Here is a 23,429-nt window from a genome sequence, read left to right as displayed (position 1 = left end):
CTTTGCAATTCAACTTCTCCCTGTTCAATCCTGCTTTCTTTACTCTCCTGCCAATACTGAACCCAAAAATATTATTCTTTCCACATGTATTTACAGTTTTTTTTTGGTCACTGGCCAGTACAGGACTCGAACCCTGGGCCTTGGTGTTATCAGCACCACGTTCTAACCAAGTGAGCTGATCTACCAGCCCTCTTCCCACATGCAAATGTGTCTTAGGGTCTGCTTCCTGGAGAGCTGGCCCTGTAACACCTTCCCTTACCATTGCTGCAGGGAACCCTAAGCACTTTTAATTGTTGAGCCTTTCCCTTTTCCACCTGAGAAACTGATTTAGAAACTCTACGCTCCACTGCAGACTCTGCCCCTGCCATTTACCCTACTTGCTTCTTGGACCCGCCCTCTAGGAAATAACAGCAGTCTCACATACCACCACCCCCCAGGGGCCAGAGGCAAATTAGGCTCCTAAAGTGACCAACGGATTGTGTCCTATAATCAGCCAATCCAAATTAGCAGGACAGCATCCCTCATTTACATAAGAGGACCTGAATGAGAACCTGGGAGGGAGAAGGGTGGGAATTCAAGCTATGTAAGGGGGTCTTTTCCTTTGTTCTGGGAGACACTGGTTTAGGGGTTCTTGGTCCCCAGTGCTCTCCTTGCTTGCAAGCAAAAAGAGGTGCTGTAACACTGAACAAAGAGCTGCAACACTAAAATAAAGAGCTATAAAACTACAACACTGACGCCAGTCTTGGATTCCTCTGTGCGTTCTCCCCACAACACCATCCCCACCTAAAGTAACTCCCGCAAGACCCTGCTTTCCCAACTCCCACTCCTCATGGTGACTCTGTCACATCATCCTGTTTATTTGCTTATTTACATTTCTGTTTGTTTTCTGCACTTGTTTGTGGCTGTTTCTGTCTCCCCTTTTAGGGCATTTCCAGGCATCTGTCCTCAGTCCCATTCCCACAAAGCCCTGATCTTTATCCGTTAAACTAAATGCAGCTAAGATGTAAACTGGCAGGATTAAGGTGATGCAATCCCTTCTAAGGTAAATATATATAAGTTGGGGCTCAGGAATCTTTAAAATTCAGAGCAAAGGGGCCGGCCCGTGGCTCACTTGGGAGAGTGTGGTGCTGATAACACCAAGGCCAAGGGTTCAGATCCCTATATAGGGATGGCAGGTTAGCTCACTTGGGAGAGCGTGGTGCTGACAACACCAAGTCAAGGATTAAGATCCCCTTACTGGTCATCTTTAAAAAAAAAAAAATCATAGCAAAGAAGCTCTTATTGTGGAACGAATTTCAACGTGTGGGCAGGGCAAATATTTGGAGCAAAGTGTGTCTTTTGGTTCCCTGACAGTATCACATCATGTGAGATGCCTAGTCTGCCTGTGCAATCTCCCCTCATCATTTTGGTCACAAAGACCAGAGATCTCCTATTTAAAAAAAAACAAAACAAAAAAAAACAGCAACCTTCAGTAACACTTCAGCCTTTCTGCATATGTGCTAGGTACCGTTGGAAAGCCATGGTTGGTCCTTGTTTTCAGAATGCCATTTTAGTTTCTGCATCATCAATTGCATGACGTAACCTATATCTGTAGTGCCTTTATACCAGTCACTTTGGGTCCATCAGAAAGAGTGTGTGAGATTTTAAAAAGAATATTTGCTGTTTGCTAAGTGATAGGTTCATTAAAGAAGATCACTTTACTTATTTTGTGAAACAGCACAGCTGCAGAAGCCAAGGTGGCATGGCCACAGAGCGGGACCTCACTTGCAGGTGTAAACCACCTTAGTCCGAAGCAGGAACCTTCAGAGGAGGAAAAGCCAAAGAGAGATGAGATCATTGCCATGCAAGCAGGTTGCAAACTTCTCCCTTTCCTCTTCTTTCCTAAGTATTTCACTAGCATGATGAATAGCTGAAACATTTTGTGAACGGAGTGGCAAAGGCTAGGCGAGCATCCTAGGGCTCCCCAGAGCTAGATCTGGAGCTAAAACATTCAGATTAACCAACACCCCCTCCCCCAGAGGAGCTGAAAACCAAATCAGAATCTCCCCCTCTATCTACTATCCATATGCAAATAACAAATGGACATTTCCCTTAAATATTATTCCCCCACCTAAAAAGTAACTTCTGGTGCCTTTCGAGAATGGTAAAAAATGAAAAAATTTAAAAAATGCATATTTACTTTGTGCAAAGTTGTCTGATGGGTGCAGTTTTCGGATAAAAGCAGTTTCAGAGAGGTTCATTTCCTTGGCAATTTTTTGATGCATGTCTTCATCCAGTTTCTAAATAAGAAAAAAAAAAAAAGTTTGAGACTTCAGAAATACAGATCAGACTTCCTTGGACAGCAACGACCACTAGTTTAACAAAGCAGTGCATTAATATTAAAAGTTACATGCCTAAAAGGAAATAATGAGGGCCGACCCCGTGGCTCACTTGGGAGAGTGAGGCGCTGGGAGTGCCAGAGGCTGCGGGTTCAGATCCTATATAGGGATGGCTGGTGCGCTCACTGGCTGAGCGCGGTGCGGGCGACGCCACGCCAAGGGTTATGATCCCTTTACCGGTCACAAAAAAAAAAAAAAAAAATGGGCCAGCCCGTGGCTCACTCGGGAGAGTGTGGTGCTGACAACACCAAGTCAAGGGTTAAGATCCCCTTACCAGTCATCTTTAAAAAAAAAAAAAAAAAAGGAAATAATAGCCAAGGAATTCAAGGCACTTTTATAAAGATAGTTTTTCAGAAGTCCATGCTTGCAGCACCCTGTGAAGAATTACAGATATGCAAAGCTTGAATAGACTCTGAAAAATCAACTGACTTGGCCTGTCTTTTGTCAGATTAACATCTAATCTATCTTAGAGTGTGTGCTTTCTTTTAAAAACTATCTCCAAAAAAGGAAACTCCCTAATCTCCCTTGCTATGTTGGATAAAAAGATGTTCAACACCCACTCTGGACCATTCTCCCCCCATCTTTGTATGGTTCACTCCCTCTTGCGGGAAGAGCCTTAAGCCAGAGGTCACCTCCTCCAGGAAGCCTTCCCAGGCCACTCTGTCCAAAGGTACTGTCTCCTCCCCAGCGCTTAGACCACTTGAAGTTACCTAGTGTGCCCTTTACTGTCTGCCCGCCCCCCACCTCTGATTCTAAGCACTGTGAGGGCAAGGACAGTGCTGTCTTGCTTCGTCTGGGCCTAGAACAATCCTGGTACTCGTCCAGGTAAGAGCTCAATAAAAATTTGCTAAAGGAAAAAATACATTACTTCACCTAATCTCATTTTTAAAACCTCAATCTAGATATTTTTTCAGATGACGAAATTAAACACAGAGAGGTTGTATAATATCCTAAGATCATGATATACCTTAAAAAATAGTACAGTGATTAAGAATGTGGGCTTTGTAAATGTAGAAAATGGTAACAACTGGTGAATCTAGAGAAATGATATATATGGGTTGTTCATTGTACCATTCTTGAAACTTTTCTGTATGTTTTTAATTTTTCAAAATAAAGTGTTCAAAAGTAACAATGTGAGCTTTGGAAAGAGAATTGTATTTCAATCCCTGGCCCAGCCTCTAGTAGCACTGCAAGGATGGGCAAGTCATTTAATCCTGTGGAGCCTCAGTTTCCACATCTTTAAAACAGGAATAACAGCACTAAGTGTAAGGTTTATTATGAAGAAATATACACGCAAACATATATACACACACATTCTTCTTAACTCAAGAAAATAATGGATCAAAAATATGAATTTTCCTTTTGAGAATAAAAATCAATTTTTTAATCAACAGTGAGGGATTGTAAACCAACTTTAGTGACACTAATAATAAGTTCTGACAACCAGACTTTTAATTCTACAGAAATCTGAAGACAAATACATTTTTGCTTTAGCCAAACTTATTATTCTTGAGCTCCTGAAACTCAGAAGATGAGAATTATAATTTTACATTAATAAAATTTTACATTAATAAAAATTTATAATTCACTTATCTGAGTTATACAAGTTAAACACTCTGTCTTTCACTTGATTCAAACTCTTTTGAAACTTTCAATATAATCATATAAGGCATAAAACAGTGGTTATTGTGAGAAACCAATACGATTTTTAAACTATCAGCTGATATAAAAATCCTAGCAGGAGACTCACTAAGCTTTTCTTAAAGGAGCATTTTACCCAAAAAATCTACAGAAGCTCAGTAGTCCTACAGAAAGAGAAATCATTTCAGAAACTGATACTTATTTTCTGAAAACCCAAACATAACACAATCCGTTTTTGGTTTACTTTTAATGTTTTTCTTTCAAAAGATCAAATCCAATAATCCATATAAAGTGCTCATCCCAGTGCCCAACAAATAATACTTGATAAATGTTAGCTTTTTATTTTGAGTGGCTCAAAGCTCATGCTTTAACCTGCCACACTACACTGCCAGCCCATAACAAAGACAAACTATTATTATCCCTTTAATATGCTGCAGAAAGGAAAACCAATGTCTAGCAGAGAAAAATGGACTCCCGCAAAGTTTCTAAGGGAGAACAGCAATCAATCAGTAAGTGCTGTGCTGGGCCAACAGCATGGAACCACTACAAAGGGAATTTGTTAGAAATGCAGAGTTTTGGGCCCCGCCCCAGACATTCTGAATTGGAATCTCCAATTTAACAAGATCCCCAGTAAACCCTGTGCACATTAAAGTTTGAGAAGCCATGGTGTATTAGACATGGCCCTGTATTCACGGGACTCCTAGGTAGGGAATCATGACAGCCACAGAAAGTGAGCTAAACCAGACAGTATGTAGTTAAAATATATAGATTTTTGACAACAAATAGTATAGGTCTTTAAAGAGGAGGAGGCCTTGCAGGCCAGTTAGCTCAGTTGGTTAGAGTGCAGTGTTAGAACAGCAAGGTCTAAGGGTTTGGATCCCCATACTGGCCAGCTGCCTCCCCCCATATAAAATGAAAATAAATAAGTAACTTAAATGAATAAAGATGAGGCCTTGAGGAGAACCTAGAAAAGAGGGCAGATTCTGGTGAGTCGGACAGGAAAATATGGGCAAAAAGCTTTGTAATAGGGCAGCTTCTTGGGCATGTCACTTGACCTCGCCTCTGTTACATTGTGAAATCAGGGTTTAACCTCTACCATCTTTGACACTCTAGAATTCTATGAGCTGAGGTAAGGAGAAATAGGATGGTAGGAATGAAGTTGAATGAGCATCTGTCACACCTGTGGGCACTTGTGTGAGAAGTCTCACCTGAGAAGAGTAGAACAGGGCTGCTGGAGTGTCCCAGTCAACAAGGCAACGATGTCAACAACTGAACTCAAGCACTTCTCACGGCCTGTCGAATATTCTCCGTGAAAACTGGCCCACATGCCCATGCACACAACACCTAATCAAAACTGGGAACTACTGAATCACAGGCCTTAATGGTGATTGAAGGGACAATGAAGAAAAGCATTTGCTGGCCTTCCTGGATTTGCCTCCTTGGCTGCAGAAACCTGCACTGCCTGCCAGTCCTTCCTCTATCCAATCTAGCCACATTTCTTTCTTGTTTGTTTTTATTTTGGTGGTGGGCAGTATGGGAATCCAAACCTTTGAACTTGGTGTTAAAACACCATGCTCTGACCAACTGAGCTAACTGGCCAGATCTAGACAAATTTCTTGTCCTTGTCCTTCCTTTGTCTATTGCTTCCCATGACCTTTAGGACAAGAGTCCTTAAAACATTAAAGCATCCCACATTGTAGCCAAGCTCACCATCTATTGGTAATAGATTTCTTTGCAACTAGGCTTTTTTTTTAAACACTTTTACACTTTAGACATACATTTCACTGCCCATGAGCTCTTTAATCCTCTCTACCTTGGTACATTGCATCGACTGCAATTTGAACTTCCGTATCTATCATTTCTGTCCCAGGACACTTAAAAATGCACTTGCTATTTGCGTGAGGGACCAAAGACAACATAAAGTTTGATAGTAGCAGCCCTCAGTGAAAGTTCAGCTGCCTGTAGTACATACTGAGTTTCTTCACCAGAACCAAATGTCAAGATAATAGTGAACCATGAGTGAGAGCCTTAAAAAAGAAAAAATGCATTCATTCAAAATACTGGATTTCAGTTCCAATAATTTTTCCATTTTATACCATAAATGTCCTTTCAAATGCTGCACATAGTTACAAACTGACAGCTATCAATTGTCGTGCTTTGGCAAGATCATGACATTCTTTTGGCAATATCATGTGAATCAAATTTCCAAAAGCAAAAAACAGAGCGATGTTTGCTTTTCTGAGTTCCAATGCACTGCACTGGGACACTGAGGTTCCATCACCTATAACCCACAAAAGATTAATGATCAGAAAGTCAGAGTAAAGTTTTCAAATACTCCCCTCTTGTGGCAGTTTAGAAATATGGCTGCCCTGCCTTATCAGTCTGTTCATTTGTTCCTCTGCTGTAGATGGATTCTAGCACAGTAAAAGCACCTGGATGCAGAAAGTTCTAAAACCATCCAGGAAGAAACGGGAGATTGCTTCTGAAGCATCTGGATTTGCTATAGAGAAGTTATGTCCATACAATGCAGCACTCAAACCATGGGCCATCTTCAGTTGCTCCTAATAGTTCTTAAGGATGCCTATTCTCTCCTGCTCCATCATCAAACTCACTTTGTATACCCAGCCCATCCTGCCCCCACCAATGCGAACATAAGATCTATAATTGTTGGTTAACTAGAATTCTTAGAAGGAGGTTTTGCCCTAACTTAATTGATTACATTTTCACATTCATGCCTCCCACGTGCTAGGCAGGGTGTGTTGCAATGAGTCAGAATGGGTTAAGATCTCACAGAATTTGCAGTTTAATGAGAAAGATGGGCATGGAATGAATTACAATGAGAGTGGTACACGTTAGCAACTGGGAAGCATGGGGTGCCATGATAGCGTACACACAGTGAAGGGGGTAGACATCTAGTCTTATTGTGAGTACAGGCTCTGCGGTCAGGCAGACCTGGGGTGGGATCCTATGTCAGCTACTTTGGAATGTGTGACCCCGGGCAAATTACTTAACCTTCCTCTGCCTCATTTCTTGATCTGTAAAATGGGGACAATAATAATAAGACCTACCTATAGAGTGGTTGTGAGGGTGAAATGAGATATATGAAAACAACACAGTATCTGGCTGAATTTGCCTGAAGTCACTGTTCCCAAAGCTGAGGGTTATATTCTAGAAGCCAGTGAGGATACATGGGAAGCAGAAATTCCCATCAACATCTCCTCCTCTTTTGCATTACTCTCTTCCCTCAAATACTGGGTAAAGGAAAACACTTCAATGACTCTCTCTCCCTAGAAGAACCTTCTCTGCATTCCTCATCCCTTCTGTGGGCAGAGTAATGAGATATGAGGTTGGAACACTCTAGAAACCCCATGCGCCTCTGACTCAGTATGGTCACACTCAGCCAGCAATCTGCTCTCTGAGGAAGGGAACCAAGTTTGGAAATGGCCACTACACCATAAGCTTCCCCACATGATTTAAAGCATGGATTATACACAGTTTTGCTATATGTCTGGTTTTTCTTAAACATATAGCCCACCAAGCTATAAACAGGATTCTGGTGTTCTCTAACTTTTACCAGGAAAACTGGAACGACAAGTAGTTCAGGAACTAAAACTAAGCATTCCTCCTTAAAAGTGTGAAGCCAGTAGTCCTTGATGTCACTGAAAATGACTGTTAGTATTTAAAAGCATAATAATGCATGTACATACTATATTTGATCCTAGCATGGTGCCTAGAACATGGTAGACAGCCAGTAGACACCAGTTGAATTGGAATAAATACACTGGGCACATAACAAAGTTTCTTTTTGTAAATAATGTTAACAGGAAAACTCAGAAATAAACCTTTCTTTAGATAAGGTATCCTCTAAAACAATAGTTCTTAACTGCCCCCAGGAAACACTTGGCTATATCTGGAGACATTTTTGATTGTCATGACTACTGTCATCTAGTGGCTAGAAGCCAAGGATACTGCTACAAATCTTACAACGCACATAACAGCCCCACACAACAAAGACCTTTCCAGTCCAAAATGTCAATAGTGGGCCGGCCTGTGGCTCACTTGGGAGAGTGCGGTGCTGATAACACCAAGGCCAAGGGTTCGGATCCCTATATAGGGATGGCCGATCAGCTCACTTGGGAGAGCGTGGTGCTGACAACACCAAATCAAGGGTTAAGATCCCCTTACTGGTAATCTTTTTAAAAAAAAAAAAAAAAGAAAGGAAGAAAAGGTCAATAGTGCCATCATCGAGAAACCCTGTTCTAAAGCGCGCGCGCGCGCGCACGCACGCACGCACACACGCACACACGCACGCACACGCACACGCGCACACGCACACGCACGTGCACACACACACACACACACACACCCATCCACCACCACCATCACCATCACTTCTACCACCACCACAACAAAACAAAACCCCCAAGGATTTGTTAGAATATGAGGAAGAACCAATATGGGCTTCCGTACCCCGGTCAATATACTGTCTTCACTAAATATTAAACCTGGTTTATGGAAAAACAAACGAATCACCATTCACCACTACTATTCCAATAGTTGATCATGGGACCCTACAGTTTTTCACATAGCTGTCATCATAATGTATCTATTTCATTTTTTTTTTACATTGTTTCTATTCATTTTCCATGCTTCTACATAATACTCATTGTCAAACTGATTGTCAGGCATTTGAGAACACCATCAATTTTTTCAGATGTTAAACTTTTTTTTCATATATCTGTTCCGTACTTTACTTGCTCCTTAATCTGTCTTTGTTTTCAACTAATGTACAATGTTATAGGTTCCTTCTGTGACAATTTTAAAACTGAACTTGTCCTGAAAACAAACAAAAAAACCCTTTAGAATATTATAAAGCTCTAGGACCTTTGTTACTCAGAATTTTAAATTTTCCTTCCAGCAGTCTTCAATCAAGTATTCAAAAAGCTCAAAGTACAAACACCCCGTCTTTAGTCTATCCACTACGTTTTTCTGCAGTTAGTCTCATCTTGGTCAAATGTTAAATAATTTAAAACAAAGCAAAGCAAAACAAAACAAAAATTCCTTTGAATCCCTGCACTTAAAATCTGAAGTATTTTATTCCTCCATAAAATCCAACACTGTTTTATTCTCTGAGTCCTCATTGTACCTTTAGGTCTTTCAGCCTCTGTGGTGCCTACTGAAGAAAGGTCAGGATTACATGTCTGTTTCCCCCACAAGACTTCAAGCACCTCAGGGCCAGGCAAATTTATTAATCTTTGTACCTCCAGTCTCTGGCCTAGAGCCTGGCTTGTGGTATACCAATCAACATTTGTAGACTGTGTTAACAGGCTAAATGCCTACTGAATTGTGGTCACTATTATAAGGTTTAGCATTTTTCTGTCTCTGATGTTTTCCTGTGTTCACTTGTGTTCTCTCTAGGTGTTTCGAGTGCCCACCATCTCCAGCCTTGAGCTAAACAAAATCCAAGGGTAGAAACCATGGCTTATACTTCTGAATGGGGAAAAGTGCTACATTAGCCTCCAGGAGGACAAGATTTTCATGCCCAAAGAGTGGGAAAACACAAGTAAGAGGCTTAGCACACTAATCTTTAGATACCTATTCAAGTGTACCTGACAGGCCATCGAATTACCCATAGGCCCAAGCTCCAAAAGAAGTGAATTGGAAGACTATGTAGAGAATGTTTCCAAATCATGAATTTCCTTATCTTCTTTCCTTCTTCCATTCATACTGAAGCACATTGCTTTGAACTATTTTAAGTCTTTTACTTAGATTTTTATTTCCTTGTTTTTACAAATATATAAACATATGAAATTTTAATGGAGAGAGATATAGATAGATAGATAAACAGATCCTTTAAGTCTGATTTTTAGTGAGTATAACTGAAGGCAAAAGTAGTAAGTTGGAGAATAATGCCAATTCTTATTAACTGGTGAAAACTGAATATATAAATCACTCAAAACTACTTTCAAGGGCCGACTCTGTGGCGCACTCAGGAGAGTGCAGTGCTGGGAACGCAGCAGCGCTTTCCCGCCACGGCTTCAGATCCTATATAGGGATGGCCGGTGCGCTCACTGGCCGATTGCGGTGCGGCCGGTCAAAAAGAAAAAAAAAAAAAAAAAACTTTCAAAACTCTTCAAGGATATTACATGGGGATATGGGGTAAATATACTAAGACTCTTGACAAGCAGCCAATCAGTTCCATAATTCCTCGAAGAAGTTATGTTTGCCAGATTGTTTCTAAAGAAAGTTTGGAATCTGGTTAATTATTCTCTAATGTTCCCAAGCTCCTGTGTTACCAGATAAAGCCTATTAACTTTGTTACCTTCTGCATTTGGTGGAGGAAAAATGCCAGCTGCAAGATTGATAATGAATGCATAGTTAAAGTAAAATGAGGACTCTTGATCACCATCTTACTGTTTCACTTGAGGAAGGGAAAAAGTGTACCAGGGACTCAATTAACAATATTCACCTGTCTCAGTAAAACCTCAGCAGTTCTGTTTCTTGACTACACACTGGAATCACTTGGGGAGCTTTAAGAAACAGTGCTGCCTGGCTCTCACCCCCAGAGTCTGTTGTAATCGGTCTGGAATGCAGCCTGGGCACAGGAAGTTTTAAAGCACCTTGGGTGATTTTCATGTGCAGGCCATGTTGAGAGTCACGGCACTTGCAGGCCCCAGCGCACACTTTGCCTGGCTTATTATGACTTATTTAAGGTCATCAATTGCTTACTGTCTTCTTGAAGTAATCCTCAGATAATCTATTCTTGTACTAACTGCTCTGAGTGAAAGGGTACCTTACCTTATTTCCTACAACCCAGAGACCAACACAAATCCCCTAAGTAATATTTAATTATTCCATTAATATTTATCCTAATGAAAAAGCCATTTTTAAAATGAGACTTTCAGTAAGCTAAATTCTCTATATATTAGAGCTTCATTCCTTCTACCTTTCTTCTTAATTCCAAAACATCTCATTTTGTTGGTCTTGAAAAGAATTTCTAATTGTCTGAGCTATAGGTAAAGTTAAAGATATCCAGCTAGGATCTGTTATGCTAAATGTGATATCAGCCATGTTAAGTCACATATAACTCATCTGATTTCATTCTCTTCAACATCTGGTGCTAAATAAACAAAAACCTGAAATCTAAAAGAGAGCTCTACTTCCTTTTTAAATGGCCCTAGTTGCTCTTTATATAAATCTTCTTTTCCCTTGACTTAATCTAGATATAAGCATTTTCGTCATATAATTTGGTCAAAGTCAACTTGCAGACATCACTTATAACATCACTTATATTATGACAAAGAACACAAACCAAGAGGTAAACAAACAGGTGGGTCTGATTTTTTTTTTAAAAGAAATAGTTCTATAGGGATCTAGAATTTCAGGTACTGCACTTCAAAACCAACTACTTACGTTTTCAAGGAGGCAAACAGCAGCAGGATTCCCACGAAATGAGCTTGCTGTGAATGCATCTGCTATGAAAACAGGGAGCTTCATTTTCCTTGTGAACTGTTTTTGCAAGCTCTCAAAATTGCTGGTAGTCTGCTTTACTTCTTGTTGTTGCAAAAAATCAAAAGAGTTAATGTTTTACTTGGTGTACAGAAGCAACTAACAATTCCCAAGTACAAAGTCAAGCAATTATTCTAATACACCTATATCTGTGAGCCCCTAATTTTTTTAAGCCTTTAAATTGAATTTGATTTAAAATACAGGCTAAATGGAATGTTTTTCACATTTTGTATTGACTTTTCATACTGCACATAAAACTTAGCAGCACAATCATATTCTATTAGAGTAGCCAAAGCTAGCTGAGGCTATGTTTTTAATGAAGTGCATGAAACATCCAAGAAGGATGTATGCTGCTTACAGTCTCCCAGTGAAGATTACTACCTTTTTAAAAGAATGCATTTTTTCTAATTATAAAAAATATGCTCATAAAGAACTTCAAAAATTAAAAAATGACTGTAAGGCTAGGGCTTACAGACCCCTTGAGTCTGTTGCACAGATTGGGTCACAAACCCTCCACACGCAGGTCTGTGCACTAGGTAATAGGGGAAAAAAAGGTTCTGGGAGCCCTGGGTATAGAAAAATGAATGGGCTTTATTCAGATCTAGGAGCAACTATCCCAGTAGCTTCTTTGAGAGTTATGAGAAGCACTGTGGATCAGAGCTGTTAGTCTTTATACTTAAGTCCACAACCCTGGACACCTCGGTGCCCATATACAACTTACATTAAGTAGTAACAAGGAACACCTGAGGATATTTACAGCAAATGCTCGGCAAGATTCTGAACATCTGAGAGGCCCTGAGCATTTTCCTATTGTTCCCAAAATGACCCATAACCACACAAACCAGCCATAATAGCATTAATGTTTTAGATACATAGTTCTTTATCAGAATTTTTACCCTCCTAACAGTATAGCATGAGTATTTTCCAAGAACACCAAATGCTTCAAAAACATCATTTTAATAGATTTACAATAGGCTTATGAATAAGTTACTTAATCTTTTCCCTTTTGGTGAATATTTAAATTGTTCCTAACTTTTTACTTGTAAAGATAATGTAACTTGTTGAATATAAATCTTGGTCTGCATTTCTGATTCTTTAATTATAACAGATTCCTAAAGGTGAAATCCCTGGGTCAAAGTGTATAGATACTTTCACTTACACATACAGATAAAAGTTATCTTCAGAAAGACTGTACCAGGGGCCGGCCTGTGGCTCACTTGGAAGAGTGCGGTGCTGATAACACCAAGGCCACAGGTTCGGATCCCTATATAGGGATGGCTGGTTGCTCACTTGGGAGAGCGTGGTGCTGACAACACCAAGTCAAGGGTTAAGATCCCCTTACCTGTCATCTTAAAAAAAAAAAAAAAGAATGTACCAATTTAGACAGTATATGAGTGTGCCATCAGTGCTAATCTGATAGATAAAAAACATCTTGAGTTTTCATTTGCATTTCTTAGATTATTCTAATTAGACTGTAAAGAGCAGAAAGTCAGAATCTCTTCTTGTTTTTATTCACTTCTATAGTCTCAGTTCCTACAGCAGTGCCTGGCACACAATAAATATTTATTGAATTAATTGATAAGTAAATAATACACTGAGCATACATTGAAACTGGATTTTCAATGGCCGACAAATACATTGGCTGACAAATATTAGCGTTTCTCATCCTGGTACCATCTGCCAGCCAACATTTCAGTTTCAGTAGCATCACCATTATTGACAGTACATTAGTTTGTTTATACAACTATTTGGAAATTTTATTATTTTAGAAGATTTGAGTAGAGAACAGAAAGAAATTAAAGTTCTAATAATGAAGCATAGTTTTCACACGTTTAATAGGATTGACACTATTACGGAAATCAGAGGTGTGCCATAAGGAGCAAGTTTTCAGTCTGTCCAGATGTCAGCCTCGCTGGTACCAGCCATCAGCTACATGTTCAATTGGATGAGAAATTATATATTGAAAAGACTGCCTAATTTTTCTATAGTTATCATGAATTACGTGTGAAAGTTTATTTATTTATTTTTTTAAAGATGACTGGTAAGGGGATCTTAACCCTTGACTTGGTGTTGTCAGCACCACGCTCAGCCAGGGAGCTGACCGGCCATCCCTATATGGTATCCGAACCCGGGGCCTTGGTGTTCTCAACACCGCACTCTCCCGAGTGAGCCACGGGCCGGCCCACGTGTGAAAGTTTAAAACATTATATATACAAGGGTACTTTAAAAAGTTCATGAAAAGATTCATATTATTTTTAATTCTATTTTTTCACAAACTTTTTGAAGTACCATCATGTTTGCTTAAATATTCTGAATTTTAAAAAATTTAATTCTGCACAGAAGAATAAAATTCTACAACTAAGTACTTTTTTAGGCTTCTAGAAATACTGTATTGCTTCTCAAATAAAAAACATTTCTTCAAAGGGAAAAAAATCTCAAAGATCTAGCAGCCAATGTCATTTGCCTATTGAATAGCCATCTCACCCCACCTCTCCACCCAGAACACACACAAAACTCTCATCTTCTCTTTTCCTAAAAGAACTCCAATTTTATTTGGGGAGGCAATGTACTGAGCCCAACAATGAATTATAAATGGTCTAAGCCAGTCAGGACAATCGCATTCTCCCATGCCAGATGCTCACTCCTCCAGATTCTTTTGCAGCTAGAGATGGCAGTATGACCCAATTAGGAAAAGATTGCTGGAGGGATTCTGGGGAAAATATTTTGCTTTCTGCTAAATGAGGCAGACATAAAAGCAGAATGAACTGCCACTGCCCCCTTCCCCCTTTGCCTGTGTTGAACATGTTGCTGATACCTGGAAATGTAACAGTCATCTTTTGACCATGAGGTGACAAATATGAAGACAAAAAGCTAAAAAACTAGGTTAGGAAGAAAGAAATGGGTTCTTAATGATATAGTTAACTTGCTAAATAAACATTAAAAGCTCCTACTTCCAAACTTCTTTAGTAAATAATAAATGTCCTTAAGCTTCAAACAATTATTAGTCCATGTGGTAGCCAGAATAATGTTTCCCCAAAGATGTCCACATCCTAACTCCTGGAACCAGATTTGTTACATGGGGGGGATTAAGATTGCAGACGGCACTAAGATTGCTAGTCAAATGACCTTAAAATAAGATTAGTCTGAATTATCCAGGTGGGCCCAATGTAATTAAAGGGGACTTTAAAGTGAAAAAGTCCAAGAAAGATCTAAAGATGCTATACTGCTGGTTTTAAATATAGAAGGGGAAAAAAATTTTTAAATAAAGATAGAAGCAGCAGCCACAAGGCGGTAGCCTTTAGAAGCTAGAGAAGTGAAAAAACAAATTCTCCCCTAGAGACTCCAGAAGGAACAAATCTTTATTAATCAGTTCAGGATGCCACAACAAAATACCATAGACTGGGGTGGCTTAAGCAACAGAAATTTATTTTCTCACAGTTTGGAGGCTGAGAATTCCAAGATCAAGGTGCCAGCTGATTCTGTTCTTGTTGGGGCTCTCTTCCTTGCTTGTGGACAGCCACCTTCTTGCTATGTCCTCATGTGGCAGCAAGCTTGGGCGGGGGGCAAGTTCTCTGGTGTCTCTTCTTATAAGGGCACCAATTCCATCATAAGGGCCCCACCCTTGTAATCACACCTAAAACTGATAATCTCCCAAAGAACCCCATCTACAAATACCATCACATTGGGGGATAAGCTTCAATATATGAATGGCAGGGGGGGACAAAATTCAGTCCATATCAGCAGTTCTGCCAACACTTTCATTCTGGCACACTGAAACCCATTTTAGACTTCTGACCTCCAGAACTGTAAGATAATAAGTTTATGCTGTGTCAAGTCACTACATTTATGGTAAATTATTACAGCAGCAATAGGAAATGAATCAAGTCCAATATTCTGTTACTTGCAGTGCAACACAAGTCTAACTGCTATAATAAACTTCTAAAAGCAATAATAATTTGTAATACTTACTGAGCACTTATCACATGCTAGGCATGATTCTAAGAGCATTTAGTCTTCAGAGCACCCCTATGAGGTAGATACTCTTATAGTTTCCCATCTTACAAATTAATAAACAGAGGCTCAGAAGATGAAAGTAAATTGCCCAAGGTCACACTTTTAAGCAATGCCTAAATTTGAACCCAAATGGTCTAACTCTAGAGTCCATGTTCTTAACCACTATGCCTTAGAATATATCCAAGGACCAGAGTTTGAGAAACTCTCACTTAAGAAACTAAAATCTTAGTCCCAAGAAATCATAAATTATCACTGCATAAGAGAAATTTTGCTTTAAATGTTAGAATAATTTTTTAGATCATCACTGAAATAAAAACTCAGAATTTAAAAATTCTCTTAGAATTTACAGACACTCAAGAATACTAAGGACCCCCATTGGGCTGGGCCACAGACCCTTCAAACCCATTATGCAGACTGTGCCACAGAGCCATCATATGCAAGTCGTGGACTAGGTAGTCGGAAAAAGATCCTGGAAGCCGTTGGCAAGGTTGACATGCTTTACTTGGACACAAGCTTAGCTGTTGTCTTTTATACTAGAGTCAGATAGCCAAGGAACACCTGGGTGCACACGTGCAGTTAACGTATTTACATCAGATGGGCTGAGTCATGCTCAGCCAGATATGAGGTGAGGGATCCTGACCAGTCTGTCTCCGTTTTCCTCTCAACTGTAGTACAAGGAACACTAGAAAACTGTATTGTCTTCTGTATGAAAAATGAGCAAGATTTATTTTTGATAAAAGTGAAAGTTGTTGACCAAGTGTAAGTTTCTTAAGTATTTTTATTTGTTCTAGAACAGTGCTTCTCAGACTTTAGCATGTATCAGAATCACCTGTGGAGGCTTGTTAAAACTCAAATTTTTAGACTCCACTCCCAGAGTTTCTGATTTTGTAGGTCTCAGGTGGGGCCCAGGAATTTACATTTCTAACAAGTTCTCAGGCAATGCTGATGCTGCACTTGGAGAAGCACTATAGAAAGAGCATAAAATTTCTAACACCAAAAATGTATAAAATTTTTTTTCTAAAATGTATTATGTAATTTTACTTTAATATGTATTCTCAGTTAAAAGTTAGAGAAAGGAAGTCTTTTTTTTAATCCATTTCATTTAATCAATTAAAGTCCCTGTTTGTTCTCTATGGTGACAGATTATTTTTAAGGTAGGATTTACATTAACAATTTAATTTTCTGGAAGGGGCAGGCAAAAAAAAATTTAATTTTCTAAAACTACTGTGTGTCTGCTCTCTCTGTTTCCACCATCTTGCAATGTGAGACCCCTGGGTCACTGTCACCTCTACCAGATGGACTTTGGATTTCCCAGCCTGAGAAACTGTAAGCAATAAATTTTATTTTGTTTATAAATAAAAAAAAATAAATAAATAAAAATAAAATTACTGTGTATTTTCTAAATACCAGGCACATACTAGACGGGGGATAAAATGATGAAGATCACTATCTTTCTCAAAAGGTATTCACGGACAGTGAGGAAACCAACATAAAAATTATAATATGAGAGAAATGTATAGATAAAATGCTATAAATAAAAATAAATAAATAAAAATAAAATGCTCAGGAACACAATGAGGGGGCAAGAAGTCAGGACACAGTCAGAGGGAGCTCCAGAGATGAGGTGACATTTGAGTGGGTCTACAAACACAAAAAAAGAGTTTAGCAGTCCAAAGGTAGGAACAGGCATCATAGACAGAATGCATGTCCGTTCACAGGACAAGCAGCGGGATACAAAAACGGAGGAGAGAAGAGGGTGAGAGAGGGTGAAGCTAAGGTTATAAAGACCTGCTGGGGCCAGTGTTCATCACTTGGGCTTCATCTTTATGGGTTCAGTTCAACAACTACTACGTGTCAGGCTCCATTGCTAGGCCCTGGGGACAGGAGGGAGATTCCTGAATGAAACATACTCCTCTGCCCTGAGGATCTGATCTCTCTCTCTCTCTCTCCTTAAAATGAATTTTGATTTCATTTCTATAAGGAAAAGGCAGCCTTATTTAACCTCTCCCTAAGTTGCTGAGAGAAAATTTGAGGGAGGTGAAGTTTAAGCAACTTGACTTTGTTTACACAGTATGTACACGAGGGCACTTCAAAAAGTCTGTGGAAAAATTGGATTAAAAGATAAAACAAATCTTTCCATGAGCTTTTTGAAGACCCCTCATACAGTATGTGGGCTTGTACAAATTCTGATATCCTGGTCAACCTAATGGCCGGTCCTGAGATACTGCTGTCATGCAGGACTCTGACTTCCAGTGTTTTTTCCAAATGACCCTAAACTTGAATTGTCCTTTAGTTTCATTCACATTCTATTTGGACCCCTAGAATAGTTTTATATGCCCCTCAATAATGCCAAACTTAAATATTCTATTTAAATAGAAAGCGATTATTTTCAGAAAGCAAAAGCTCCTAAAACTAAATTTAGTCTAAATTCATATGACTTCTCAACCATTCACATCTTTTTTATAAGTTGGTTTTTAATCACCAATTTAGTATATGAATATAATCTCTGTACAAACTATAATATAGTACAGAACAAGCTAAAGTCCCCTTTAACCATTTCCTGTCCCACTACCTTCCCCAGGGGTCCACCTGGTTTGTTTCTAAGAACACTAGACACTTCCCTGAATTCTGATCTTGGTTACATTTACCATGTAAATGTAAAGAAATCATAAACCTCCCTTGTTTAAATAGCCTAGTCATTTAACCTGCCCATGGGTGTGCCTGAGAACACTGATCTTTATTTGTCCTTCTGTAACTTAGTTTGTTTACAGTCTCCTGTGACTACAGACAATAGAAAGTTGATTCCTGCTATTCTGTAGCTGTTAGCATTAAAAGTACTTAGGTTTTGCTAACAACTGCTGCCTCAAAATGAGGCTACTCATTATAAATGCCAACTTAGGTCTTTGAAAATATAAATATTTAATAATACAGTACTGGCATTCAAAGTGGACATGAACATTATATACTTTTTTCCCAGTGGTGAAAAGAAAACAAGTACCAAAAAGAATTATAAATTGTAAGTAAATAAGTTTTAAATCAAAATTTGAAAGAAAATTAGTTTTTCTTGTCTTTTTACTCTGGTATTTTTTTTAATTGACAGATAATATTGTATGTATTCATTGTATAGAACATGATGTTTTGAAGTATATAAACATTGTAAAATGGTTCAATCTAGCTAATTAACAAATGCATTACCTAACATAGTTATCATTTTTCCGGTGAGAACACTTAACATCCACTCCCTTTGTATTTCAAGAATACAACATACAGTTAGCAACTATATCACCTTGCTGCACAATAGAGCTCCTGAACTTATTCCTCCTATTTCACTGTAGATGTGTATTCTTTGACCAACCTCTTCCCAACCTCCTTCCCTCCTAACCTTCTCAGACTTGGTAACCATCATTCTACTCTCTACTTCTATGAGATCAACTTTTTTCGTTTCTACAACATGAGTGAGATCATGCAGGATTTGTCTTTCTGTTTCTGGCTTATTTCACTCAACATAGTTCCATCCAGGTTCATCCATGTTGTCACAAGTGGCAGGATTTTCTTCTTTTTTTATGGCTGTATAGTATTCCATTGAGTATATACAGGTTCTCCTTGACTTACAGTAGAGTTATATTTGATAAACCTATCGTATTAGTCCATTTTTGTGTTGCTATAACAAAATACCAGAGACTGGGTAATTTATAAAGGACAGAGATTTGTTTGGCTTACGATTCTGGGACATCTGCTTCCACTCATTGCAGAAAGCAGCAGGCAGCTGGTGGGTACAAGCAGATCACATGGGGAGAGGAAGCAAGAGAGAGTGAGAGAGGAGGAGGTGCCAAGTTCTTTTAAACAACCAGATCTTATGGGAACTAACAGAGCAAGAACTCACTCACTTCCTGCCCCCCAGGGAGAGCATTAATCCATTCAAGAGGGATCTGCCCCCATGACTTAAACAGCTCCCAACACTGACACATTGGGAACCAGATTTCCACATGAGTTATGGGGGGACAATACATCCAAACTCTTATCACCCATCATAAATTGAAAATATCCCAAGTTGAAAATGCTTTTAATATACCTAACCTGCTGAATATCACAGCTTAGAGTAGCCTATATTAAACATGCTCAGAACACTTACATCAGCCTGCAGTTGGGCAAAATCATCTAACAAAAAGCCTGTTTTTTCAATAAAGTGTTTAATATCTCATGTAATTTATTGAATATTGTACTGAAAGTAAAAAACAGAATGATTGTCAACGTTAACATTAACGTTAACATACACAGCTGAAGGCACACTGGGACTAAAAAATGTTTGAATGGTTGAACTAAAATAAATTGCTGGATAAGGGGATGCTATAGTGACCAGGTCATCAATTTCTCTCTCTTCTGATAAGGCTCAAGAAGAGCAGGTCAAAGGCACTGGGGCATCAACACTTGATGGTTTAGCAGGCATGGTATTCTTCAGGAAGACCTCATGTACCAGTTGTCTACCCTCCTGATTGCATAGCTGACTGAGAGCTGTGGCTCACTGTCGCTGCCCAGCATCATGAAAGAGTATTATGGGGCCTATTGCTGGCCCAGGAAAAGACTCGAAGTACAGTTTCTACTGAATGTGTAGTGCTTTTGCCCCACCATAAAGTCAAAAAATCCTAAAAAGAACCATGTATTGGGGGATTATCTGTATACTACATTTTCTTAATCCATTCATTGGTTGATGAATACTTAGGTTGATTACATATCTTGTCTATTGTGAATAGTGCTGCAAAAAACATAGGAGTGCAGATATCTCTTCAACACACTGATTTCATTTTCTTTGGATAAATTCCCACTGGTGGGATTGCTGGATCATATGGTAGTTCTATTTTTAATTTTTTGAGGAACCTCCATACTGTTTTCCACAATGGCTGTACTAATTCACATTCCCACCAACAGTGTGGAAGGATCCCTTTTCTCCACATCCTTGCCAATACTTGTTATCTTTTGTCTTTTTGATAATAGTCATTCTAACAGAAGTGGGGTAATATCTCATTGTGGTTTTGATTTGCTTCTCCCTGGTTAGTGATATTGCATTTTTTCACAGATTTGTTGGCCATCTGTATGTCTTCTTTTGAAAACTGTTTATTCAGGTCCTTTGCCCATTTTTTAAACAGGTTTTCTTGCTGTTGTGTTGTTTGAGTTCCTTATATATTTTGGATATTAACCCCTTATCAGACGTACAATTTGCAAATATTTTTATCTACTCTGTAGATTGTCTCTTCATTCTTTTGATTTTTTCCTTTGCTGTGCAGAAGGTTTTTAGTTTGATATAATCCCATTTGTCTATCTTTGCTTTTGTTGCCCAAAGAAAATCAATTATTAAATTAGTTTCATCTAGCTACTAACATATACATATTTATATATAGTCAACTACTGTAATAGTGCTCAACTTTGTGTTTAATTTTATGCATATTTCCTAGACTTCATAGAAGCTTCAGAAAACCACCTTTGTCCAAATATTTATAGGCTAGTTCTTAATTCCTCAACTACATTTATGTTCAAATGCCCACTGTTTTGGAAATTTTTCACTTTTTTCCTGAATTTTACGGTTCTCATCTTATCATCATGATTTACCATTGATAACCAAATTTTATAAAAACACTTTGACCATTTGAAAATAATACCCACATTCTAGCCTTCTTAGAAGTTCAAGGCCTGGAGGAAATTTCAGAAAATAGATTATAAACTGATGTTATAATGCTTTCTAAATAAGAAAAACATGATTCAGTACTTTATTTGCAGTGGTAAGACCCTTAGCATATGCCAAAAATTGCTTAGGTTTTTTCTACTGCTCTGTAAGGAAGCTGTTCTTGAGTATCCAACTGTACTGGTTATCTACATTTTGAATTTAGAATTTTTAGACAGTCTCAGAGTTAAAGACATCAATCTTCTTGTAAAGCACTGATGGAGTTTTGCTCTATCCTGATATTAATGGGGAAAACTGGATCTACACAGATCTTTCGGGAAAAATATTATCTATCTCTTTATCTTCGAACTGTTTCGATTTAACTATACTGATGGTGGGAAATAGTGTTTTTTGAAAATGTTATAATTATCACAATCTCATAAATAAGTAAACATATAATATTAACGCTTAAAATTTTCTAGACTTCTCTAGTTATATGTATTCTTCTGTTCTTTTCATGTATACCTACAAATGCAAGCTTACAAGAAAATATATATATATATGTATAACTAAATATGAGGTTTTTTTCCTGACATAAAAATATATTGTGGCCACGTTCCATGTCATTACACAGAGTTACATTCCATCTCAGTACATATCTCATTCTTTTTAACATCCACATCGTATTCCATGGTCATTTTTATGAATGATTTCAGATATGGTTGATTCTATGGGGGTGGGGGAAGCTCAAAAAAGGGAATTACAAAAGTAGCTGATTTTGTACTTCCTGAACTCAACGCTAGTCCTCAACGAAATTAAAGTAGCTAAAATTTGCTTTCTAGATTCCATTTCTTATGATTTTTTTCTTCTGTTGTAAGCTTTTTCTCAATTCCCTTCTCAATAGAAATATTTCTTGAAGGTTTATTCCAGGAATAATAGAGTGTTCAATATTAGAAAATCTATTAATGTAGTTTATGATATTAATATATTTGACGAGAAAAATGTTTATTCAAAAAATAATGTCTGAATCTCAATAACAACAGTGAGCTTTCTGGCATTTTAACTTGCCCTGTCTTATCCTCTCTCCCAACTATATGATAGCTTTGGAAACCACTATCCTGCAGTCACCTGACAGCTACCAGAAGGGACAGGATGTAGTTGAAGTTTCTTCAAAGTCCCATTCACAGAGAATTGTCATTATTTGACCTGTCTGGTAGTTCCCTGGAAAACCTCCACTAACAAGGCTTGTCTTTATTGACCTAACTCAGAGCTCACCCAGTGCAAACAGCCTTTCCTCCTGGGCTGTTTGTCAAAAACAGTCAGTGACAATTGTTTAACAACATCACGGCTGCCTGAGTCAGTGGATGACAGCTGGGGCAAACAACAGGCTAACCAAAAGTTTACAATGAATAGCAGGGGAATGAGCTGTCCAGAAGAGGTTTTGAATAGCTCTGACATATTCCTGGCAATGTAGAAGGCAGTGCACATGCATAAGACTCTGCATATATCCTAGGAATCTGTGCATGCAGAAGACCTGAGAAGATCCTAAGCTCTCACCTCTGGCTGACCTAGAGGCTCTATGCAAGCAGAAAGTGAAGACTGAGGCAGAGTTGTCACCTGTCTGGCTGAGTGTTGAAAGTGTGCCCCAACATGCACACTGAACTCCTCAGCAAAGACTGGGAGACTTATTGGTTCCAGGAACTTAAGGAAGTCTCTGTCTGGGCCGGCCCGTGGCTCACTCGGGAGAGTGCGGTGCTGATAACACCAAGGCCCCGGGTTCGGATCCCATATACGGATGGCCGGTTTGCTCACTGGCTGAGCGTGGTGCTCACAACACCAAGTCAAGGGTTAAGATCCCCTTACCGGTCATCTTTTATAAAAAAAAAAAAAAAAAGGAAGTCTCTGTCTAATCATTCGCTGACACTAAGCTAACAAACTAGAGATTTAGTGGCCACACACAACTAAGAAAACAGACTTTAGAGAAAGTTTAGAAAAGTCACTAAACAAACAGTAATAACAATAAACAATGGGGAGAGGAGAATCTGATTTCCAGAGGTGCCACATTATATTATTTAAAATTTCCAGATTTCGGGGCCGGCCTGTGGCTCACTCGGGAGAGTGCGGTGCTGATAACACCAAGGCCCCGGGTTCGGATCCCATATACGGATGGCCGGTTCGCTCACTGGGTGAGCGTGGTGCTGACCACACCAAGTCAAGGGTTAAGATCCCCT

At 38.8% G+C, this 23,429-nt stretch overlaps 1 protein-coding gene across 3 annotated transcripts in view; it reads right to left on the bottom strand.

Moving 5' to 3' along the window:
* PBLD (phenazine biosynthesis like protein domain containing) overlaps positions 1-23,429 on the bottom strand; it is a 41,504-nt gene that overhangs the window by 7,715 nt on the left and 10,360 nt on the right. For 2 of the 3 annotated variants that reach the window (XM_063102147.1, XM_063102148.1), the window contains exons 2-4: positions 11,433-11,569; positions 2,180-2,279; positions 1,702-1,800 (exon numbers count right to left, since the gene is read on the bottom strand). In XM_063102147.1, the coding sequence (XP_062958217.1) occupies positions 1,702-1,800; positions 2,180-2,279; positions 11,433-11,516 (283 nt within the window). In that variant the 5' untranslated portion in view covers positions 11,517-11,569. Of the gene's footprint in view, positions 1-1,701; positions 1,801-2,179; positions 2,280-11,432; positions 11,573-23,429 lie in introns of all 3 variants that reach the window. The other variant, XM_063102146.1, reaches the window with a different exon arrangement.

The sequence above is a fragment of the Cynocephalus volans genome, chromosome 7 (genome assembly GCF_027409185.1).
Source record: "Cynocephalus volans isolate mCynVol1 chromosome 7, mCynVol1.pri, whole genome shotgun sequence".
NCBI classification, from domain to species: Eukaryota; Metazoa; Chordata; class Mammalia; order Dermoptera; family Cynocephalidae; genus Cynocephalus; species Cynocephalus volans.
The sequence above is the reverse complement of the archived record's forward strand: the minus strand, read 5'-3'. Positions and strand labels throughout refer to the sequence as shown.